General features: G+C 39.4%; 1 protein-coding gene across 4 annotated transcripts in view; it reads right to left on the bottom strand.

The window, feature by feature from the left end:
• The window catches only part of LOC146367931 (receptor-type tyrosine-protein phosphatase mu), a 160191-nt gene that overhangs the window by 38401 nt on the left and 96882 nt on the right, over positions 1-24908 (bottom strand). For 3 of the 4 annotated variants that reach the window (XM_084913559.1, XM_084913561.1, XM_084913560.1), the window contains exons 12-19: positions 18842-19115; positions 15912-15948; positions 15083-15157; positions 13512-13647; positions 12236-12265; positions 3321-3628; positions 873-953; positions 203-229 (exon numbers count right to left, since the gene is read on the bottom strand). In XM_084913559.1, the coding sequence (XP_084769685.1) occupies positions 203-229; positions 873-953; positions 3321-3628; positions 12236-12265; positions 13512-13647; positions 15083-15157; positions 15912-15948; positions 18842-19115 (968 nt within the window). The remainder of the gene's footprint in view (positions 1-202; positions 230-872; positions 954-3320; positions 3629-12235; positions 12266-13511; positions 13648-15082; positions 15158-15911; positions 15949-18841; positions 19116-24908) is intronic. The other variant, XM_084913562.1, reaches the window with a different exon arrangement.

Genomic DNA, 24908 nt, shown 5'->3' with positions numbered 1-24908 from the left:
CTTTAGTAAAAGAGCCATCCAAAAGAAAAGAATGAAACAAAAAAATAATACATAAAATAAATAAAAAATTGTGCTTTTCTTTGGCCTCACAGTTAGGTGTTCAAACAGCATTCTTACAAATGTAATGCACGGTCATTTTCTTTAGCATAGAGATAAGAATAAATACTCAACAGCAATGGCAAAAGGAAAAATTGTGTCTCACCTAAGATAGCAGTTGGCACAAAGGGATCTGCTCAAACCCCCAAACAATCGCAGAAGTTGGAGGAGGAAAAAGAGTTGCAGTAAATTAAAGATAACTAAAGATAACGCACAAAAATAACATGAGCAGAAATTAATGGACAGCTTTTTGGTTTCTTGCCAAGCAGCATAACAAGAAACTGATCATATTTTAAATTCAAGCTAATTATACAGTAACTTTAGTTGATTATAAATCTAGCTGCCCTTTACCCCATTTAATCAATGAGCTGTGATCTGATTACATAAGACACTCAATTATGGATATTATTTGGGATAAACTGAAGTCATAATTAAACTGCTAAAATCCATCTTGGCAAAGTGATATAAAACATAACCAGAAATGTAGCAGAGTGTAAAGCCATCTAAAGTTAATCTAGCTGCTTTCTCATTTGTAAAATTGTTTTCTAATTTTTAAAGCAACTCTATTAGGTAAATTCATACCACACATTACAGAAATAGGCTGTAATTTACATAAAAAAAAGAGCCCATAAAACTTCATCTCTTATTTATTTATTGTGGCGTTTCTATTTTTTCCCTTTTCATTTCATCATTTGTTAAAAGCACCGCTTAGGCTGTGCAGTAAGCACTTCTGTGTTGACATACTGGATTATAACGAGGAAATAGAGTATGTTTACCTGGGTAGTATGAGTTGGTGGGGATAGAAGTACTGAGAGTGTTGGCTTTTGGTAGTGTGAAGGACGACGGTGATGATCCAGCTACAGATGGGGGAGGGGGGGAAGAGAACAGAACAAAAGGCATTAATAGTCTAATCTAGAGTTATTAATTGTGGAAGCAACTCCCACTGTAGTAAAATTCCAGTGTAATAATGCACTTTACAAGTCTTGCTTTTGAAATTTGCATGTACTATAAAGGATCACTTTGAGGTTTCTGATTTACCCTGTGGGAAAAGCTACTTTAAGTACACAAATAAAATTCCTTTCACATCTACTAAATTGTGATGGGAGCAGAAATCTAGGAGACCTTGACGAAATTAAATGGAAACTGCACTGGCGACACCAAAAGAAGTAGGTGAGAAAATATGTGGCTTTGTGTTTTGGGCTGAGCCGTGCAAAGCACACAAGTGTGAGAAATAAACTGCACTTAACCTCGTGGAGTCCAGGTTGATTTGGTTGATTTTGCAGACTTTGCGTGCAATCCTTCTCGTCATTTTTCTGGTTCTTTAAAACAGCCTAATGCATTATGCATGCTGCTGTGTTTTTACGGCACTCGCCAAGCTACAAGTTGCTACAAGTCGCTTCTTATTTTGTCAATTTCACAAAGCCAGAGGCCGCAAGGAACCTGCATTACATTCAATATAATAAAGCTTTCCTTTAAAAATCCTCACGTCTAAATTATGATCAATATTAGTAAACATAGATTATGAAATCTATTCTGTCTCATTTATATACGCAAAATTAATTTTGAAAAGTTTGCAAAGTAAAAATGAAAAACGAGTTAAAAAAAGCAAGTTTAACTTGCACATTTTTTCCAAGTCTTCTAAAGTCCATGAATGCCTGCAAATCTCCAAAAGCATTAATAATTCAGTTTTTAAAGCTACTTTTAAAAACAGTTAAAGATCAGTCAGTTGCTTTAAAGATATCATCATTAGGTAGCTTGACATTGAGATAGAGCAAAGGGGCCAGAGTAGAACAATAGTCACACAAACCATGGAGGAAGTGACATTTACTCCTAGACTGTCATTTTCTCCTCATGCAACGTCAACAGAAATGCTACGCCGACGGGCTTTACGCAGGCAGTATGTTCAGGACTATAATCTGTCAGCGATGATGTTTTGAGCCAAAACGACACGACCGACAATAACGTAAGGTCACGGAGTGTGAGAGGGCTTTCAACTGACAGGCAAAGTGAGAAATAATGCATTTAAATCATTTGCGCTGGCAGACAGAGGGGCCAGATTTGAACATCGACACTAACAGACAGTTAATCAAGGTCAAAGCATCTTTGGGGCTCAGCCCCTGCAGGGGTGTGGAGACAGAAGCTGCTGTGCAGTTTTAATCTGATGGTTTTGACTGGGATTATACTAGGTCAAGCCCTGGGTGCAGACTTAGCCGAGCCGTCCATCAACAAAGTATTAGCTTTAACCTGGGACAGAGAAAATGAACAGGTTATCACACCAGAGCCCATCTAGTACGTGCTATGTGTTTCCGTCATGAAATGGAAACAGCATGAGTTTGGGACCTCGCGACGGATTTCTTGGAGCTCTAATGTCTGCTGATAAGCTTTAAGGTCAGCGTTGGGATTTCAACAAGTCTTGAATATTGATCTCAATACAAGACTTGCTTCAGGCTATTAACATGCGTTTGGACGACCATTTCTGCAACTGAACTAGCGTGGGCATTAGTGACAGTTAGCTGAAATGGTAAGTTTGCAGATTTCAGAGGAATTTTAATTAATTTAACAAAAATTAATTAGAGAAACTGAAGCAATTTAAAAGGAAATGTTTGAAAAGGGTGGATGAAACCCTCGAGGGGTTCTAAAGAAGGAAGTTTCCACTAGAGAGGAAAAAAAGAAACAATTTGATCAAAATCATATCAAAAGATGTTTATATCCAATTCTCTTCTGCTGAGTTGAAACAGCAGTTTCCCTGTAGAGGGACAATGGGCAGTTTCACAAGAGCCATAAAGTAATGTCATTTATGCTGACTACAAATATTGCGTATTAAAGCAAAAATAATCCCTAATGTTAAGATTGGTCATTAAAAATTTATTTTATACACTTTTTTTCTTATATTATTGAGAAAAAGTTGCACCGCCTTGTCTCACCACTTAGTTCTGATACCAGCATTATTAAGGACAAATGCAAGGATGTCTTTTGCAACGTCAAAACTCCAGTATTTACCGGAGACATGACTTTAGGTCTTTTTCTTGAAAATATTTCTAAATCAACAGTTCATTGGAAAGCAGACCAAGGAAAACATTTTCAGGTTTTCCCAGGTTGAATATTTCCTGTGCAGCCAAGTCTGAGTTCTTTCCCACCTGACCAAACCTAATAAATTGCTTCCACCCTGCTCTGTGAGTGTAACCGTGTAAAAAGGGAGGTATGCCGATGTGGGGCCGTCTTACCTCGGCCGTTAAGAGTGAGGGCGCACTCGCTGCGGCCATTGAGAGTAAGCGCGCACTCGCTGCGGCCGTTAAGAGTAAGCGCGCACTCGCTGCGGCCGTTGAGCGTGAGTGCGCACTCGCTGCGGCCGTTGAGCGTGAGCGCACACTCGCTGCGGGTGTTCAGCGTATGGTTGTGTGTGTCCATGAAGGACAGTGCTTCGTCACAGTTGGTGCCCTGCTCTGTGTAGCTCTTGTCCATCGAGTTGACCATCACTGTCATCTCCTGGCGTGTGCTGCTCAGTGTCTCCTTGCGCTTCTTGGCCAGTTTCCTTCAAAGAGGAGACAAATAAAACTGATGAGGCAAAAACAGAAATGACACAGCTTACATTGATCTGATATGAAGCTAGTAGAGATGACTCATTCATATAATGAGATGGGTGAGCTAATGTGCCCTGAGCTGTGGTCACATTAGGTTTCATTAGGAACCAGATGTTTTTTCCCCAAGCAGTGAAATATGAATCCTGGAGAATGTGCAAAGGTGTGACTCTCTAACCCAAATACATCAGGCCCTGATGATTTAAAATTAGCTGGAGTATTTTGGGGTGAAAGAATTAGAGATGTGAACAGAGAACTGAAACAGTCAACCTGCTTTTATTGACCTACTTTGAGTTGATGCGCTAGAGCCTACGAGCAATCTGTCCCTGATCAAACACCATTAATGCACAGTGTACAAAACCTGTGTGCACAAATCCACATACTGTACATGGACATGCATTGGTTTTACCCAAAGAACAAACAAATCCCACCTCCACTCAAATACAAAAGACTTCTGCTGTTTTGACTGCAGTAAAATATCCTTGAACAGACAGCCGTATGACATACTTAGTGTTTTAGTGCAATTCTGTATACGTTTATTAAATTTCATATGCAGTTTTACCATTTATTTGGATGCCTTTATGTACTAACATACCATTATAGTAGCGCAAATGTTAGCCATGTGCTCCAGTCATTTTTTTTTTATATGTTACATCCCCCATTCCACCCATGTATGAAAGGTTCTGGCTCCAACTGGAAAACATGGCACCCAACAGAAAGCTATTCTTTAAGCCCCAATTTGGCTCAAATTCAAAGCAGCGTCAACCTAGCATCATATGCTACGCTGTCTCTTTATATCCAGTCTGTGTTGTTGAAACACTAAAGTAATATATGGTGCTAAACATCATCATGCATGACTGTGATTATGAGCATGTTGTATTACTGATGTTAGCAGTTATGTCACCAGTATGCTTCACTATGGCTCACAGCTCACGGCTGGTAGTAGAGCTCGACCGATATAGGATTTTAAAGACCAACACTGATATTTCGTGATTTAAAAACATGATATTTTGGCCAAAATTTCTTTTCATTCTGACAATGCAGTTTAAAACAAAACTTTTTTATAGTTACTAGTCATGGATTACTTGTTTATGCTGGATCAGCTGGTTGTTGTGCTTGTTCCAAACAGGTGTTGCTAACATGAGAACTGCAAAGCACCCTCTTGGTGGAACGACTATACAACATCCCTCCAACATGTTTGAAGGGCGTTCTCATGTCTCTGGTTTTAAAATTTAGTTTATCCGATGCTAATAAATGAGTATACAGTTAACGAGTAGCTGTTATCCACTGATATATCAGTCAGGCTGTAGCTGCAAGCACAGCTGTAGAATTTTTTCCTTTTTAAGAAGTGAAACTATTTATTTTGATGAGCTGTGTTAAAAAAAGAAAAACTGTAAAAAGTAATTAAAACATGATGCGGTGTGCTGAACCATTTGTGCTTACTTATTCCTCAACTCATTATTTCCATTCTGGGTATTATAAATACAGAGGAATTAAATGACAATATCTGTTTCTGGAATCAGTGAGCGGCACCTTCTATGTGCATGAAACGATTTTATGCAATTTAAATATATAGTTGGACTTTTAAAATCTGTTCCAAACAAAGATTCAACTGCTCTCTGCAACAGACCTTGACCTTTGACTTCCTTGATTAAAAAGGATATTCACATAAGCGAATCACATGATCACCTGGATGAGTTAACTTTCCTATAATTCCACAAAAGATGAACTACAAAGGAATGGCAAACAGCTGGAGTGGGAACATACTGCAGCAACAGCCATATCTGATGCCTGCCACTGCTCCGTAGCTGGAGGGGAGCAAGTAGTGTAAGAATTAACTATGGCAGCCCTCACACTGATCCTCGCACTTTGTTACTTTCTGCGTGACCCCTCTGCCTATTTGGATTGCAGTCTCTCTCACGGACAACTGCTGTCTAATGATGCACTCCTGCTGCTTTGTTTTCGCAAATCTCCTCTGTTTATTCAATTTTGTCGCTGTCTCATGCCATATGGCAACAGGCCCCCACTGCCTTCAAACAGTCATTTGCTCTGAAGCCCGCGACGTGAGGCTAATAGTGGATCCGTTCTTCAGAAAGCAAAGTGACAAATTAGTGACATTTGTGTCTGCTGGACCCACTTTTTGTCTTCAATCTGCAATTAGAGCTGGGAACAAAATACCAGTGTTGTCTCTTTTTTTCCCCCATTATAGCTTCATATTGCAATAAGGAAGAGTGAGGATGGCAGGATGGCATATACCCCAGGCAATATTAAGACAGATTCGGCACTGTGTGCACTCATGGAGAAGACTATTAAGAACAACTATAATCCAGCTTTTAATACTGTATCACTGTTCTTATTTCTGAGCCTGCTAAATCTTGAATTTCCTCTTTCCTGGCCTGTGAAACAGTTGAAGAGAGAGCGCTGAAGATAAACGAGGCTGCACAGACTCCAGTGCCAAAATGAGAAAAGCACCAGCAATACTGGGATGTTTGCAAGGCACCGTGGGTGTTTGATGAAGATTAATTGGCATGCTATTGTTTCCTCATTTGTAAGAAGGGAAAAATTAATGATAGATGACTAGATTACAGGACCTGATATGATGAGAGAGATAGTATAAGGAAGTGTATAGTGGAGTGTTTTTGCGTGTTGATGAATGTGACCATTTATTTTATCCCTGGAGAGTTGGAGTAAAGCTGCACATGGAACAATGTCAACAAAAAAATGATAGTGATTGCTTGCAAGCATGCCCAACAATAAAATCCAAAATAAATGTGCATATGGGAGGGGGCTGAGACATACAGATGGCAGAGGTGTTTGTAGAAGTAAAGACAGTGCAAACACTCCAGGTAACTATATCAGGCAACTCTCATTAGAGAGATTGTCTTTGGTTCAGTACATGACAAGCCTGGCATATCTAGGATCTAAATGAGCACAGCTCCCAACTCCGTGAGTTCAGCTACAACAAAAAGGCCGCGGCACAAATTTTATGTCTGCAAATGTTTGCCAGAATGTGTGTTCTGTGGGAGGTGACGCTGTTGCGACTTCTAAAACAAGAGCTTCAAAACCTCAAGCTCAGCATGGTCGGCCTCATTTCAGCATCAGATCAGCCTAAACCTTTTGACACTGGGACAAAGAAGGCTTCATTAAAAGATCCACACACACATCCGTGGTGGATGAGTGTGTGCGCACGTTTTAGTTGACTGACATCCAGCTGGGAGGGGCAACAGAAGCATCTTTGATTAACCCAGTGGGGGCATTTCGGTAGCTGTTTGCACCGAGTCTCATTTCAAACTTCTCTTCATCTACAAAGCAAACTTCCATTAGGTTGTCGTATCTATCTGTAAAGGTATTAGGATCAAAAACAGACTTAATACTGTTCATTGAATGTTCAATTCATTTCAATTACTCTATCAAGTCCGAAAAAACGTAAACAATGACGGGGCCTCTTCATTAAATTTTCTAAGGGGCCCTTTATCTATAGAAACTAAAAAGGAATGAAACAACAAAAACACAGAAGCAGCACACGGTGCTTCTGCTCCTACTCATTCAGCAACCAAAACAACATAATGACAAATAAAGCTAGAAAAAACATGGTAGGTACTGCTGCTTTTCTGGGCACAGGCTATTTTTACAAAAGAGATTCTTAATCTCAATGGTTTCATTCAAGGCTAAGCAGACATCATTGGTTAAAAAAAAAGAGGGTATATTAAAAATATTCACCAACTGTAAATATAACTGACTAGCCATAATACCTGAACCAAATAGCTCATTACCATTGCATATATAAAAGTACACATCCAAACATTACATAACTCTATCCCTTGATATGAATGGCCTGTTTCATCAGGAGACACTTGATATGAATGAACATGGCAAAGAGTTCAAGGTGTTTACTTCTCAAGATGAAGTATTTGAGAGATGTGCTGGAAAAAGTAAGTCCGACTGATGGGACTTTGAAACTTCACATAATGCTTAAAAAACACTATTAGCACTTCAGCCTTTTTTCCCCTAATACGGACCTACGTCAACATGCAACACATTTGCATAATGCACGTCTAGATGCTGGGTGGTGCGCTCTAAACAAAGCTAATAAGCAGCTGTCTAAAAGTGTGCCATTTTTATTTACTAGCTCAAGCCATTCTCCTAGCGCTAAAATGTCCCAGTCAAAAGCAAGCCATTCTGACTATAGTGGATTAGTTTTATTTTTAAAGGCACTCTCCAGAAAACAATAGCAAAATTGTTATTGTTAGCCTGTGCTATTTTCTGAACTCATGCTTAACTGAACTGCAGCAAACATCTAAACGTCACAGCCAATGCTCTTGCCTACATTTTGCTAAGGTATGGTAAGGTGAAACAAAGGGGACACATACATTACTGCCGACTAGCTGAAGCCTATCTCACCTGTCACTGGTTGAAATATACCAGTTTATCAAAAGATTTTTGTTTGAATTTTCAAAAAAATACCAGTTTTTAATAGACAAACTACATTCACACCATTTCCAAAACCTATAGTGGCCATTTTTTACTATGCTGGATGAACAGATGTTTTGTGACTCGGCGTTTTATAATGTATCTATCATTTAAACTCCATCATTCCATGCTTGACATCCTTTCGGCCTGCTCGAGGTGCTCTTCCTCATCAACATGCAGAGCTTGTAGGTGCAAAACTCTGCAAGGCTTGTACCAATTAATGTGATTCTTGCTACATGTTCGACTTGTAAGGTTTAATGAAGGTGTTTGCCCTGAGCACATTGTGTTATACATTGTACATTTAGCAGGCCTCCTATTCTGACATCGAGTGCAGTGGGGATGACTATGAAAAATGAGATTTATGAAGAATTGGGACAATGATTTATACGTCTCCATATGTGTCTTTCCCATTTTGCTGTATGAAGGAATCCATATAATTATTACAGTTTAACAAACTACCAACTATTTAGAGCTTACTCTCTCGTTCGTAAATACAATGTTGCGAGACAGATTGGTATTTTGGCAGGGAAAGTGGCGTGCAGGTTGCTTTATTATTTACCAACAATAAACAGTCACTATGCATCTATTATCATTGATAGATTAACATATTATCAGTATTTTTTTGTTGGAGTTGTGCCGTTTGGTGCAGACTGTGTTGTAGAACTGAGGGGAATTACAGTTGGATACAATATTTAATCAAATTTTAAACTATAAAATCTGTCATAAAATAATTGCAGCAACATTAAAAAAAATAATATAAATGCTTTATGCAAACAAAACTAAAGGGCAGACTGTGCAGCTTGTGAGGTGGATTTTGAAATTTAAGCGCCAACACAGTATTTGATGTCATATTTAGTTAAAGATCATCATTGGTTTGGCACATTAAACTGATATATTGTAATATATTTGTACAGTAACAAAGATAAAACTTCTATCTTTCTTTTTTAATTGTTTAAAAACAGTCATTTGCTTTTTTTCTTCGATGAAGAAGTGTAAAGAGACACGTTAAGTTTCACATGCCTGGTGCTCAGTGTAACAACACCCAACCACCCTTATTGCACCACGCCAATTGATCTCAACTGTCCCCACCAGCAGCAGGCACAGCGGCCGGTATGACCACTTGATTAAAGAACGGTCATATATTTGATCACACATGTAACCGCATTGCTAATGAGCACTGTGATTGATGTGCTGCGTGTTAGCCCTCCCAGCCACCTCTGGCAATATACCTAAAGTGCATATTTTGGCGAGTGCAGTACGCTCTCATGCCTTTAAAAGACTTTGATGAATGCATGAGAGCATTAATGGTTTTCATCAATTGTAGAGGTGTTGCAAGCTCATAGCAGACAGATGAATTTCAGAGACTGCTCAAGTGGAGGTTGTCTAAAAATGCAGTCTTTTATTAAGTTGACAATAGAAACCTTGGAAATATTGAGCATATGAGTTATATTTGTTTGTTAGCTGGGCTTAGACTGCTTGAGGATAATGGTAGTAAGGAATAAAAGGCGTATAAAGCCTCCCTACACAACACCTCAGCAGTGAGATGCAACCTTTCAGCTTTCACATAATTCCAGGAAAAAAATAAATAATTAAGAGTTCTTCCCAATTAGCTGACATGAATATGCACTTCCCTCATGGGAAATGCTTTGTTCCATTCTAGCTTCTCTGACATATGACACGAAAGATATACACAGGAGGGGGGCAGACTGGGAGCCGTACTATCGATTCAAACATTTTCCATTTTAAATACCAGCTACTCATTGCCCACAGCTGCATCACACATCGCATAGTAAAGAAGGCCTAGTGTATAAATTCCATATGCATTTAACTGATGACCTATTATAACTTTCGATAACATATGATAACAAAAAACTAAAAAGTTAGTCAAATCATTAATTTTTTTGTCATGTGAATATTACTTTCTGAATGTGTATTATATTTTTTAGCAACTGAAGAATAAATATGCATTCTGTAAGAAAATGTTCTGAGGCTTTTGCAGCGTTGTAGATGTTTCATTGTAGCAGTTGTGCAGAGGTGAAGTACTTGTTACAATGAACCTGCGAAAGAGTTAAAATATGGGAAAAAAAATGTATACCTGTCTTTCTTTCTCTCTGTATCTATATCTATATTAAAAAACTTTTTCCTCTAGTGTTATGTATGCCTATATTGCAGTATATACAGCACATTTTCTCAAGGGGACCATTATTCCTTCTTTACTAGCTGCATATCATGTTGTTATCTTGACACTTTTAGAGGCGAGTCACAACATTTGGCATCCCGCTATCACCTCACTGCCACAGAAATCAACACTAAGGGAAAAAAATGCCTATTTGAAGGGATTTTCCAAAAGCTTTTAACATGGGCTGTCTTCTAAACACATCCAGTAAACTGGTGGAATGTGTTAATTTAAGTGACCTGGAATCTGCCAAGCAGAGCAAACACAATAAAGTGCATCACTATGAAACCACTATCACCAAAATTTGCTAATAAATCCTAAATTTCTGATGTAAAATGATTCATTGAAGCATTTCAATGAATCATTGTACATGCTTCTGTTGTACGCTTCTTGAAAAACTGCATTGACTTTTTTTTTTTTTCCATTCTTTGATTGATTGTCAAGGAATTGGCTGTTTTGATAAAATTCTCCTCCTTTTATAAATGTGCATCAAACCAAGAGAAGAACACGTGTAAGTAACAATAAAATACCAAGAATACAAAACTGCTATTTTGATGATTTCACAGCAACCAATATTTTCTTGCTTAGCTTCGGCCGATGTGTGCGCTCAGAAGAGTAGTGCCTTCAAAGCTAAGTCATTGGGGCTTTCCATTCTAGACAGCTGTGATCTAAAATGAGTGACACTCGGAGTATTCAGGGTTGTATTATCTCCAGGTGTATTCTGAGATTTTCTTTGATGCGAGGCAGCCTCCATTCTCTTCTCTGATCACAGTCATCTCAAGACAGATTAGTCGGCATCCATCACAAAGACTACAGAGGGAGCCTATGAGCTACAGCAGGGAAAGCAGAGCTGCAGAATAAGCTTCTTTACCATTCAGCAGTGTGATGTGGAATCATCTGTTACATTAAGAGCGCATAAAGGAGCGCTTCAGTTATTGTTTTGTGATGTCGGCGACATTGAAATAGAATAGAGAGATATTCTATGATCACATCAGCTTGTTTTGTAGTGATGCAAGCATCTTGTTAGCTAAAGACACAACTCCACCATCACCATAGAATCAATGGGATGGTTGCGCAAAATAAAAAAACCCAAAAACCATGCTGGATTTAAAAAAAAAAAAAAAAAAAATGGGGAGAAAAAGCATGAGAAATTTGAGATGATTTGATGAAAGTGTGACAGGATGGTGTGGGGGGGTAAAGAATACTACAAATTATCACATGCACATGGAGCCAAATCGATAAAGTCAACATGTTAGCGATGTTCAAAATTTGTAGGTAATTAAACTACAAGTGTGGTTAATCAGGCTCAGAGTTATCAATTGCATCTGAAGAGTATATAAAAGTTTAGAAAAAGCGAAATATTTGGACTAGCTCATTGAAGTTCTGGGCACAACTGAAGTGTAGATGCACTGCGATAAGCACTTCAAAAAAAAAAAAAGTAAAAGAAATCTAGCTTTGACAAGTCAACAGAGACGAAATCATTTGAGGCAAATGAAAAATTCACACTCAATATATAAAAAAAAAAGCAGTGGTGCTGGATTGATTTTTTTTCTTCTCTTTCACAAGATGAGTTCGGCAGCAGTACAATCATTAAGGCAGTTAAGTTCATCATTTGATAAACAAACTCCTTATAAATCTGGCAGAAAATACATCTGCGGTGGCAGGTTTATTTTGTGGGGGTGTAGGTGCGTCTTTCTTCTTTTCATCAGAAGTTGAGCCAATGTGACATACATTGTGATCTGCTCATCGTGGGGAGATGCATTGGAGTGGCGTCCTCCGTTCCTCCAGCAGAGATTACAGTTGGGCCTCTGTAATAGCTCTGGGCAGGAGGAGGATGACATGGCTCTTTGCATGCATGGGAAACAGTGTGTGGGTGAGAAGCATGGCACTAACATTACACAAAGTGGTTACTTACAGGTAGTAAGTGTAGGAGTGATAGGTTCTTCTGCCGAGTGGGGTGGTGGTAGGATTTAAGCAGTGGAGGAGGGGAGGGGATGGAATGAAAAGGAAAGAAAAAGTAAAAATATATTAATGTTTGAAAAAAGAGAAGAAATGAACAAAATCAGATATGGTGGCATACGTGGAGGTAAACTAGTGATCGTGAGGGCAAAGGTGATCGCTTGGAGTCATGTCATGCTTTGGTAAGGGGTCTCAGTACAGTACCAAAACCCCCTTTTATGAACACATAATTTGATACACCTATAAAAAAAATTACCATATCTGACCTCCAAGGTTGAAACTTAATGAGACGTTTGAATGTCTAAACACAACTCTGATTCCCTGTTGATAACGGTAAATTACACAAAATTCAACCAATGAAGTCATCTCCATCTCCGGTTTGATTAAGGCTAATTGAAAACAATTCCATTACTGTGTGCCGATTTTCACACCCACCCACTGATTGCTGTGCTACGCAGAAAGGCCCTGCTGTATGAAGAATCTTATATTACTGTCAAAAATAAACATGAAACACAGTGATTATATCAGTGCATAACTATGTCTTCCCACTCAGCTACATCTACTTGATCTAATGTGCTGACCTTTAGACTTGAATTCGAGACATGCAATTTCATATCAAAAGGACAAATTATATGCAACGCACAATAAGTTTTACTTGGGAATGAAGAAATCTCTGCAGAAACTGGCACTGTATTATTTTAAGCCTCGCCGTGGACAAAAGGGGGTTGATATTTGCTGAGCTTTAGCTCCCCTGATTGCTGGGATATGTACAGAAGACCTCTCTCCAGTATTGGGTCCGGGGCTAATGTAAACTTAGCCTTCAGTTATACGGCCATCCTCTTTGTTTTTGAGCCTTTCATCATATTTTCTTTCTTATCTCCTTCACGCCTCTCTCCGTACCACGGGACTCAAAAACATATTTCTTTCCCATCCCAGTGTCACTGAGGCGCTGCACATTTGTTTGAGGGTGCCGTGGAAACGGATTAATTTTTCATGGCACACTGTATCTCATGGCTGTAAACAGCCTTAATGGGGCGTATCAACATAATCAAATTAATTATTTACTACGACACTGACAATGCTACTGTTTGAGGGAAAAATATACAAACTGATAAAACTGAAACTACTTATTTGTTGGCGCTCTGCAAGTAAGTTCAGCCACTTCCACAAATCTGAAATAGTCATTCAAAAACTAAAAGGGGGGAGGGGGACGGAAAAAAAAAAAAGCTTACCTTTTCTTCATGAGCAGCACCACTCCTAAGAAGATGATGACAAAGAGGAGGATACCGGCGATGACCCCTGCGATCTTTACGGTGTGGTCAGTTTGCTTCTCGGGCTCCACTGCGTCAGGCTTATGAGTGGCTGCTCCTGAAAAACACAGTGATGGATAAGAGTCAAATAAATGGAGCACAGATTCGAGCACATCTCGTGACCATTTTATGTTGTGTCACATTAAGCCAATACCCAAGTACTAATCTATATATTCAGTATATCTTCTCACTGATTTGACAGTGTGGAATCAGTGCACCAATATTCCAAGGACCATAAATATGAGTACAAACAAAGACTAGTGCTAATCCTAACAGCAAGTGACTCCCTATTGTCCTAAAGACCACCTCTAGCTCTGCCCTTAGTGGACATCAGCGCTCTGTGGATCAAGCTGCACTGAGAGAGATAAGTGCATACCATCTTTACCCTTGGTTAATCACATTTGAGGCAAATGGTTGCTGGGCTGTAGAAAAATGTAAGACGCAGGGCGGGAAAGATAATGCCCAAGAAGATAAAAATGACTGAAATAACCAAAACATTAAATATTAGCCTGAAAGGAGATAGCCAACAACGAGAGGCACAAAGAGAGAGGAAGATGTGGGAGAAAACAGCTTGTTTTTAACAGCATCTGTTCCTTGAGAAGTGATAAGAAGCACTCAGAAGGCAATGCTGCCAGAATCACAACTGTCCACCTCAACAACACCATTATTCCTTGTCACCAGAGGTAAATTTAGAATGACAAATTGTTATGTCAAATATCTTAGAGTGAGCTTCCTTCTCTCTCCAGAATTGCCATTTTCTCTTCCTATCAAAAAGTTAAATATCCATCCCGGGCCGGCTGTGACATATTGTTCTTCCTCTGGTGTGTCGTTATCAACAGCCATCAAGCGCCTCTATTTAAAAATATACAATTTTAAGGCCCGGGCTGTGGAGGATTTCAAGACGGGTGACATCATCATGTCTGGATTGATGGAGCTGATTTTGTCCCAATATACCGTTAGAGGCTAATCTCGCCGTCAGTGACAAATCCTCGATAGAGCCGCGGGGGCTGTGCGTCACCCTACCGCAACTCTGTGCTGTCAGTGAACTTGGGCGATTTGTGCACCAACAAGTAAAAAACTGAGCAGAATTTGAATAGTTTCACTTGAGCTTCCTTTTGTGTGTTTGCAGTTGTCACAGCTGCAACAACCAGCACCGACTCTCCCTTAATCTCCCAGAAATAATGAGAAATATTCATGAAAGGGGATTAACTCCTGTCAAAAATCTCCCAACATTGACACATCAAATGACAATCGCACCTCAAACGGGTCTTTAATGTCCAGTAATTCTGAGGAGATGAAGGTAGAAGGCAATGTCGTCAAGTCTTTGATTTAATCATAATGACTTTATGCAAATTGTAAGACGATAAACAAAAAAATGCACACATGCAACATTCCACTTGTTGCCCCCCCTCCTGTTGAGGGAATCATGAGTGCCCCCACCCATGAATTCAAATCCAGAGCGCTACTACCAAGCTGTGGAGAGAATAACGGACCTGTTAGTTGGTTGTCACCGGGCGCTGGGACGATGCGGATGTACGGGGTTGTGAGCTGAGTCACGAGTATGGCGGCTGTGTATAGTCAGTGGATCCAGGAGGGCATGCAGTAAAAAGAGAAAGAAAGAGAAACAGGCCACACTGAACACAAGTCCCATCATCATGCAACACCTCCAAGAAAGACACTAAATAGCAGTAACAGCAGGGATTTTTTTATAGTTTGTTCCACCAAGTCTGCAGAAGCAATAATTTCACAAAGGTTAATATCTGTAATATCTTTATGAGTCTAATGTAGGGCACTAAAGCATATTTCTACAGGTGATAAAATTCCACAGCCCGTGAACTCTTTGGCTTTTGCCTATTGAGCCATGTAGATGGAGACATCTGGAACTCCACCAAGAAATCTATAGCAGGGCTGCATGCAAACTACACAATATAAGAGACTGTCAGGGCATGTGACAGGACCTCCCACGGCCCACAGCCGAGTGTGACTACGGCTCCCTCTGGCCTTATCAATTCTGCTTCCAGATCAATGGTGCTTAGACTTCATCACCCCTAATGTGTGGAGCAGGACGTTGAGGCAGCATAGCTAAGTACCTACAGACCTCCGTGGGCACACAGGCTGCCTCCAAGTCACGGAAAACACGCTTCAATCGATAAATTGACTACATTTATCACACAATTTTGTCTCATCTCACACTTTTGTTGTCATTTAGAAAGAAAAAAAAAAAACATGTTAATTCTGTTAGTTCCCAGAATTCAAATGCAAGAGACGTTAGGAAGTACATGTCGTAAACATCTCTATTCACACAAACCGATCTAGTCCTACCTTTAGTGGCAACTCGCACACAGTCGATTTTGGTTTCCTGTACCAAGAGATGAATAAAAAAGGAGGAAAAGAGATGGGGAAATAGGTTATTATGTGACGCACACACAAAGACAGACTTACAGCAGCAACAACACCTATGTAAGAACCCATAGTTACAACAAAACAGCAAGGCCAGTTCCATGCTGTCCCCTATCATCTGTTGAGCTCAATGACTGTGACACAAAACGCAGTTAAGCGAGAGGGCCCACAGCACAGATTAGTGGTGCTGAGCTGCTGATTTGTCAGCCAACAGCGATCTGTCGGCAGCTTGCGGCTCAAGGTGGTCAGCCACTGTGGAGAAACCAGAGCCCTGTGACAAGCGACACCAACCCAGCATGCAGAGCTCCAAAAATGACACGTCAGGGAGACTTTCTGAATATGTAATGAAGTTCCAGCTCTGACAACAGCCTTCAACAACATTAAAAAAAAAGAAAAAGAAATTGAAAACACTGCTCTCGCTGTTGGCAGTGAAATTTGTTGTCAACAATATTCTGGTTTACAAGAAAAGGGACATGAGACGAACAGGGAGGCAATGAGTAATACAGCACAAAAGACATGAGTGCTGTGTCCCTGTGTTGTCCCGGCCAAACTGTCCAATGAGCAATGAACCCACATGGGAGAGAGGCCATGAGAGGCATAATAAGGAGAAGAAAGAAAGAGGGGAGGGAAAATAAACCCCATCAATGTTCATGTGATCCTGTGTGCATGTGCATTCCCATTACTGTGGCTTTTAAGCCGTCAGATGGTTATTTCATTAAAGGCAACATTGCAAGTCACATTTGATTTTTATTTGAACAGAAGGCTGAAAAAATTCTAGGTATGGATGGCACACACCTTCTCTAAGTGCTAATTTTGTTTAAAAGGCCCAAACAAATCATACCAAAATCATCAGACATTAATAAAGGCTTCTAGGACCATCTATTGACAGTGAAGGCTTAATAAAAGAGAGTGCATTTGCCCACTGTGAATCAAAACATTGAATGTAAAAATGATGTCAGAGATGTCTCCATTACAGAGACAGAGCTCTATGCTGTATCAACACAGACGCTTTCATTTTGTTTGTTCAAAGAAGAGCGCCGTCAGACAATACATCCGACTCACTGATTCACCCTGGAAGGTTTCAGACTGCCAGTGCTTTACTCTCAAGAGCAAACTTTCTAACTGGATTCAGCCCAGGCTCACATGCTATTTGTATTGCCTCCTTAAAGACACGCTGGTGTTTCTCAAGGAGACTGTTTATGGTGATTCTCATTCAGGACCACAATCGGCAAGGCTCTTGAAGTTGCCATTGAGCTGTCTGCTGCGGCTCCATCGAGGGAGAGCCCTGCCAAATGCCACTTGATGACAGAGGCTGCGACCTGTACGATTGGTAGCCCCTATTGTTGTTCCCTGCCTCTCACACTTAACGGCCACTGGGACAACTACCGCTCTTAAATGCTATTGATCAAAGGGTTGTCTGGTATTTGGCATAGAGCTCCATAGCAAAAGGCAGGAGAAGAGGGCCACAGAAATGGAGGGAGAGAGCGGCATGTCACGACACAGAGCTCTGCATTCCAAGCCCGACCCTGCTGCAGACCATTAAGACTGCACAAAGTGTCGTTAGTAAACTCACAAGAGTCCTGCAGCACCTATCAGAAGCTGTGTGAAATGGCAAGGTTGCCATGCATGTGCTTGCCAACGTGAGCAGTTACTATGCTTAGTACCTTAATTCCTTTGAATCACCTAGGCAGCGATCGTTATATTGTCTTTAGCGTTTAGTTGTGTTTGTGCGTCCTTTAAGGGTATTGTGCGTGCACTGAGACAAGGCAGGGCACTGCGTCGCATAAAGGCTTCAATGGGGAAAAAAATTCACAAGTACGAATTTTTATTTCATTTCAGTTATTCTTTGGTCGTAGGAGGTAGTAAAAGTATTCAGTACTCAAGCAGCATAGCTTCAACTTGCAAATCCATCTGAATACCTCTCACTTCACCTTCCACCTTTACTTCAAAGCATTCAGGAAAACCTATGGTGGTAGCTAAAAATGAGAGAAATGCAAAAATCCCATTCTAAGCCAGTGTTTGGTTTGCTTGTTCTGAACTACTGTGGAAATATGGCAACATCATAGCCCATAGATCCTACTGTAGATACACAATATAGGCCAATATTGAGCTACACCCCTCTTAATCTCTGAATTCAGGTTCTTTCAGTCCCATTGGCACAGTGGTATAAATTCAAGTATCTAGCCACGCAGTCTGTCTTTACATACATTTGTGAAGGAATGGGTCATTTCAAATTTAATTCAGACCCTTTTGCAGCAAGTCCATTTATTATATTTTTCCCTTCAAGATATTTTACAACCAGCTTTAAATTTTAAAGTAAAAGTGTTAAAGAAAGAACCTCAACAACTTAACAACCCTACAAAGAGGGAGACCGTGTAAAATTACAGAGGGATTACAGAGTGCTGAGGAGGATAGTAAGTAAAAGTTGCCAGTGCTCCATAGACTCAGTAACTGCAAAGGTCCAAATATTAACATCAGCGCAAAAATTGTGCTAACGGACCTTCATGTTTCTTCAGGTTTGTATGGCTGAGAAACTCTTGTGACACTTTTTTCATAAAGTGTATGATTGACTAATTTTAGGTTAACAAAAACAGTAATTTTAAGGTAACTACTGTATACACTATTGAAAACTAATATTTGATTAATTCTCATCCCAACCTTAAAGTAGTAATACCACGATGTAAAAATCTAGTTGCTGTTGGTAAGATGGAAATACACAAACACAGGCAGGTTATTGTCGTCATTACAGGACTTGATTACGTTTAACTGCCAGTCAAGTTCAATTTAGAGCCAGGGCGTAGCTATAGTGCAGAAAATGCTGTATAAAATAATAAGAAATGATAACCACCCACCCCATTGGCTGTGCTGACCGCCTGGTAATATATACTGTAGCTCTTCTGTGGCAGCAGAGGGGCATTCCAGTACCCGTTGTAGGTCTTGTTGTCCCCCACAGTAAAGGGCTGGGGCGAATGGATGCCAGCAGCGGGGAACTGAGCAGTGAAGTAGTACTGTGAATTAAGAAGCGTGGCGTTCTGGAAGTGAATGGGAACTGGGTAGCAGCGCAAAATTTCTGCCGTCCCTCGTGCTCTGCGTGGACGTTCCTCCTCCACCACCACCTGGTACGCACTGAAAATGCAGGACAAACAAAATTAACATACTCCACTGGGCCAAGCAGGCTCTTGTAGAATTCAACTGGCAATACAGACAGTTTTCTGCTTTGCCAGTTTGCTTTATAAAGTGTAAAAATTGTCTCTTTATGAAAGCCACAAACATGCATGCTGCAAAGCTCCAAATCTCAGAGCGAACCAAGTCTCCAGAAATTACTCATTAAGACAAGAAATAAGAGATTTATGTAATGCAAACTAAGTTCTTATCCTCTCTTACTTTAATTATATAACAAGTCATTTAAATAGAACTTCTGTTGGATTAAAACTAATATACATTGGTTTTGCAATGTCTGTCAGATATGTATACATTCCCTTTTACTTAAATGCATTGATAACACTTTATAATGTCACACTATTAAGTATTAAGGTATCAGTAAGTTACAGTATTAGCGAGGACTTAATTCATATAACATTAGTCCTCCTTAATATGCCATTTATGAATACATACATATAGATATATTACTATAAATATGATTATGACTGATTATCATTACAATTATTATTAATTAGTGATGTAGTGTAAAACTAGTGAGCACAACATGCATTTACATGTGGGCAATCAGCTATACACTGTGTAACAATACCATTAATGTTATTTAATAAATTACAAATGCATTAAAGCATATTTGCAACTAACTGATTGTCTGCCCGCTGTGTAAAGGCTACAGCAATAAATAACTTGTTTTTCTCGACTAAATAAGAACTCTATTTATATAAATCCCTTCTTAAAAGTGAAGTCAACATAAAAGACTGAAAAATACCGGCCAATAGAAATGAGCGGTGGCACGGGACATTTATTTGCCTTTTCATTATTCAGCAAATGAAAAGGTTAACGGCTCTTTCCATTTCCTCTCCATCCAAGTCTTGTGTTTAGCTAGATCAAAACTGCAGCCCTCTGTGACTCTGACAGGGATGACATTGTCTGCGAGCCGGCCACTTAGCCCGAGGGGGAGACTGACTGTCTTATAGACGTTCATGTTAGTATGCATCGCGCATCTGAAGTGGACCTCCTGTTAAATCCATTGAGTCGCTGAGTGACAAAGAGTCTGTTTACAGCTGCCACGCAGAATAACCAGCCATGATTGGGAAGTAGTGATCCATTTGCAAAAGAGCTAAAGAACCAACAACGCATTATCACAGACGATGGAGCAAAGTTTTTGTGCTCTATGAATGAAGGATTTCAGAAATGAATGAAATATGGTGGAGCTCTAGTTTTGCGGAGCTGGTTTAAGAGCTTTTATTCGCAACTGCATCGTGTTTATAAATACATAAATAAATCGTTTGCCTATTGTTTAAACAGGACCATGAGTCCCACACTGTTTTCTAGAGTTTGTGGGTTTTTTTCCTTACTGTACATGCTCTCCTGTAAGGACCATCATACAGGCAATTTAACACATGCGTTATTCCACTGAAGGCTGGTGATGAAAGCTATGACTGAAGACTGCAATGCAGAAAACAATGGATGTAAACACTTAACAATTCACACAGAGAATCTAGAAATCACTGTAAACGAGGACAGAGTATACGCACAGTATGTTGGTGAAAGAACTAAGAGCCCATTTTATACCTGAAGACATGTAAACTATATCCATATGATGTGTTTATATCTGGTAGCACAAATCTTCCTTGCCTTCTTCATTTTACCTGCTTTGTCTGCCATCTGACTTCATTTAGAATTTAATTAGACTATTCTGAAGTCAACATTCGCAGTGCTTGAAAGGCATTCATTTCCCCCCTCTATACTGGAAGTCTAGGAATCCCACTGTATAAAACCACTGATCAGTTATCCAAGGTTACCATGAGAAAGTAGCAACACTGTAGATAGAGTGAACTTGATATGCAGCTTTATTTGAGTCGCTGAACAGGACTTCATAAGCATTTGTATAGTGTCAGTGCGTTTCAGAACACATCTGAAATAATAGGGCTATGTTTTAATGTATGTGTTACTATCTAATTAGCAGTTAGTGTTTGCAAGGCACTGCAGTCTTTGGATACAGCTTTCTAACCAAGCATAAACTTAAACTTAATCGATTAGAATTTGAGATAAGAAAATGATAAAGAAATGACTAATCTGCCTTTTTTTAAAAGAGTTTCTAACTGAATAGGCTATATGAAAAATACAATCATCCTAAAGCCTTCATAACCATCTAACAGTGAATTCAATTTATCTATTCAGTTGCATTGTGCCATAGCAAATATTAGTGCCTACCGAGATGTAAAGCTTTGATGACCCTGAACATGTTCCTTAGCCTAGATTATTACAACAAGTGGAAAGAAATATCTTCTAAAGAAAAATAGCTGCACTGTTGTGGTTGTACTCTTAAGCTGTGCAGTTGCAGTACAAACAGCCCTGGAGATGATCAATTGTTCCCCGCGGTTGGTACTGGATGATTAAGTATCCCCTTTGTGTGTACAGCATGTGCTCTTTAACCCTATAGTTTATCATAAGATGCTTGCTGTGTCATTAGAAAATCCCCCTCTGCTCTTAGTGGGTGTGTCCCAATTCCTTGGAGCTCTCCTATTTAGCACTGTGTTGGGAGGTGATGAAATATTTAATCCTGCTGAGAGTCTGCAGGAGAAATCAGGCTTTAATTACTGTCCCCTATTGAGATCAGAGGTCAAAGGGCAGGTGGAGATGGTACATGGGAGCCACTTAAGTAGTTGCAGAACAGCAGAGAAATAAATGATTAGACTTCATGGAAGCCTCAGCCAGAACACTGTCGATTTGATTTGAACTATAATAGGACGATGCAGTTTTAAATATAAATAATTTAATCTCTAATTATCTCTGCTGTCAGTCACATTACTCATCAAGTAAGATGGATAACTGTTTTTAAAGATATAACCCATGAAGGACTGCACGTCTGCATATTTCCTTTGGAGAAATAAAACACATTATACTCACAGTAAATATTTGCTGTAGCATGTACACTGATTCTCAGCTTGCTCATATTAGTACTTTATATTCCAAATCAATCTGCAGATAGTGAAACAAAAAACTAGCGCTGGCTCTCCCTGGGTGGCTCCTTATGATATGATGATGCAGCTGTGCTACGACTTAATGACAGGCACAGTATGAATAGAACTGGTTTCCTTTCCTCAGGCAAAATACCAAGTGCCAAAGGCTATGAGGTTCCAAGGGTAAAAACTCTTGTAATGTGGAAATCTAATTCACTGCTTCTTCTCCACAGAATATTTACAGCACCAAGAAACCGAAATCTAGCGCACAATACATTTGCAATTTAATAAAACAGTTTTGTTCTTCTCTGTAACTGATGGAGACAATAAAACCTCCTTTACTGGTTTTACTTAAAAGAGTGTCAGTGCTAAACTGCTCTCCTGCTATAAAATATTTAAAGTAGAACACTTACTATACCATTTTCACTGCAACGACTTAAATGCAAAACTGACTCATGAGTTTAATGCTGGCAAAAATACACGTTGTTCTAAAAACCTTTTTTCTGTAATTAGTGTAAGCATGTTAATATGCCCTTGAGCAGCTGACACCTTGTGACCTCATGCTGAGTTCACAATTTACATCATGAATCATTTTGACAGACCAGAGTGATTTAGTCATTTCCTTGATTTACCATGACATGAATGAGCACCAAAAAAATGACAACAGATGAACAACTATGGCTCTGGTAGCAAGAACAAAAATCCTTTGTAGCTCATGTCTCTTTTGATATGATACCAATCGGGGGAATTGCAAGAAACTTGCATTCACATTGATGATAGAAGGGGCCTTCAAATCATTTACTAAAGTATAAGCACTTAAAGCAAAATGCCCAAGTACTCCAAGTACTTTTAAAAAAAAAAAAAATGGGGGGGTATAATATTAATATATGCTCATTTTGAATGCTTAAACATATTAAAGGATACTTGATCAACTAAAATCCCAAAGTGACAGGAAAGAGTATCAAAGCTACAAGTAGTCAATGTTGCAGTACTGCAATTTTATCATATTAACTTACAGTACTGTGCAAAATTTAGGGCCAGCCTTCTTTTCTCCACTTTTTTCCAGACAAATGAGAAATGGGTGCAATGACTTATTGGTACAGGTGCAAGCATAAATGGAATTACAGTATAGGCAAAGGACAAAAGTTTGTCTAATCCTAACAAACTTGAAAGTCAATTTTTTGGTAAGACCATCTTTATTCTTCTACACGGCCTGGATTTTCAAAGGCAAGCTTTCCTGTCATTTCTTCAAGTAGTCCTTCAGGCTTTCTGAAGGACAGTTGAAATGTTTCTTTGGATGTTGGCTGCCTTTTGTTGCGTTCTCTGTCAAGATGATCCCACACTGCTTCAGTACTGTTGAGATCCATGCTCTGTGTGTTTTTCTATCAAGGTATGCTTTTACTGCATTGAAATTGTGTTTGGGATCATTGCCAGCTGAAATATCAAGGCTTTGCTAATCAGCGGATTTCCAGATGGTATTGCACGGTAGATGAAAATTTGATGGTATTTTTCTGCTTTCATAATTCCATCAGTTTTGACAAGATCCCCCAAACCATTGGCTGAAATGCATCTCTGCCATGTTTTACAGATGACTGTAGACACTCTGTGTTGTACCTCATTCCCCTGACCTCTCCCATGCATACTGATGATAATTTAACCCAAAAATGTCAATTTTGGATTCATTACTCCGTAAGACATGTTGCCACTTATTGTCAGTCCAGTTATTGTGCAATCTGGTATACCGCAAACATTTTGTCCCCATTTCCGTTCCATGAGAATGGCTTCTTGACAGCCACCCTGCTACTGAGGCCCTTTCTGACGAACGGTGAACAGTAGATGAATCAACTGAAGGTCAGAGCCATGTCTCGGGTCCTGTGTCAGGTCTTTTAAGGATTTGAATTTTTTTTCCCTGGAAATTAATTTTTAGAGCTGTCACTTGTTTTGTCTTCTACTGTCCAGTTTCCTCAAACTTTTTAAGGACACAGTGCACACCATGCTGGGATTTAAAAAAAAAAAATGCCAGCTGATAGCTCTTTGGCAATCACCTTGTTAGTGCAAAAAATGACATTTTAAGTCTGTCACTCTAAGTTATGATTTGCAGTTTTTGCAGATTCCATTAAATCAATTGCACCAAGCTACAATTTTTCCCCATCAGGCTCTCTGTGATAAAGTACCTAAATATAACATTTTATATAGTTTCTTTTCCAAGTTGTCTGTTACATGTAGACAACTGTCATTCATTCGTTGAGTTATACGGTGGCCCCTAGAGACAAAGCATGTACAAACTCCAAAACACTTGCAAACTCCAAAACACTTGCAAACTCCAAAACACATGCAAACTCCAAAACACAACGGAAGTGCTCCAGGACGCTAGGGGCAGTGTTGAGCTCGATTTGCAAAATAAACGGCAAGTTTGTCTGTATGGGACGGTCTAGTCTCCGTCTCGCTTCCCAGGTTGCCTAGCAACCATGATACTAACCGCTGGAAACGTGTCATACAACTTTGTTTGACAGAAATGAAGGAGAACATATTTTGTTAATTTGTTTGTTTGTTTCTACAAGAGCTTTGTGTGATTTGATAAGTATCTGAGGCTGAGACCACAGGACAGTAAAACATGATTTTTGGGCTTCATTTCTGTACTGAACAGTCATTTAAGATTAGTTAGTAAATAACAATTAGCTAATGTTGTTCATGAGACTAAAGTCATATCACTTTGGTAATGTAAATATAATATGGCCAATACTACAGTTATTATATTAATCATTATTAGCTATTACAGCAGTGAACATGAACT

Source organism: Perissodus microlepis, chromosome 18, assembly GCF_051167445.1.
Source record: "Perissodus microlepis isolate ML-2025 ecotype Zambia chromosome 18, ASM5116744v1, whole genome shotgun sequence".
Classification (NCBI taxonomy): Eukaryota; Metazoa; Chordata; class Actinopteri; order Cichliformes; family Cichlidae; genus Perissodus; species Perissodus microlepis.
The sequence above is the reverse complement of the archived record's forward strand: the minus strand, read 5'-3'. Positions and strand labels throughout refer to the sequence as shown.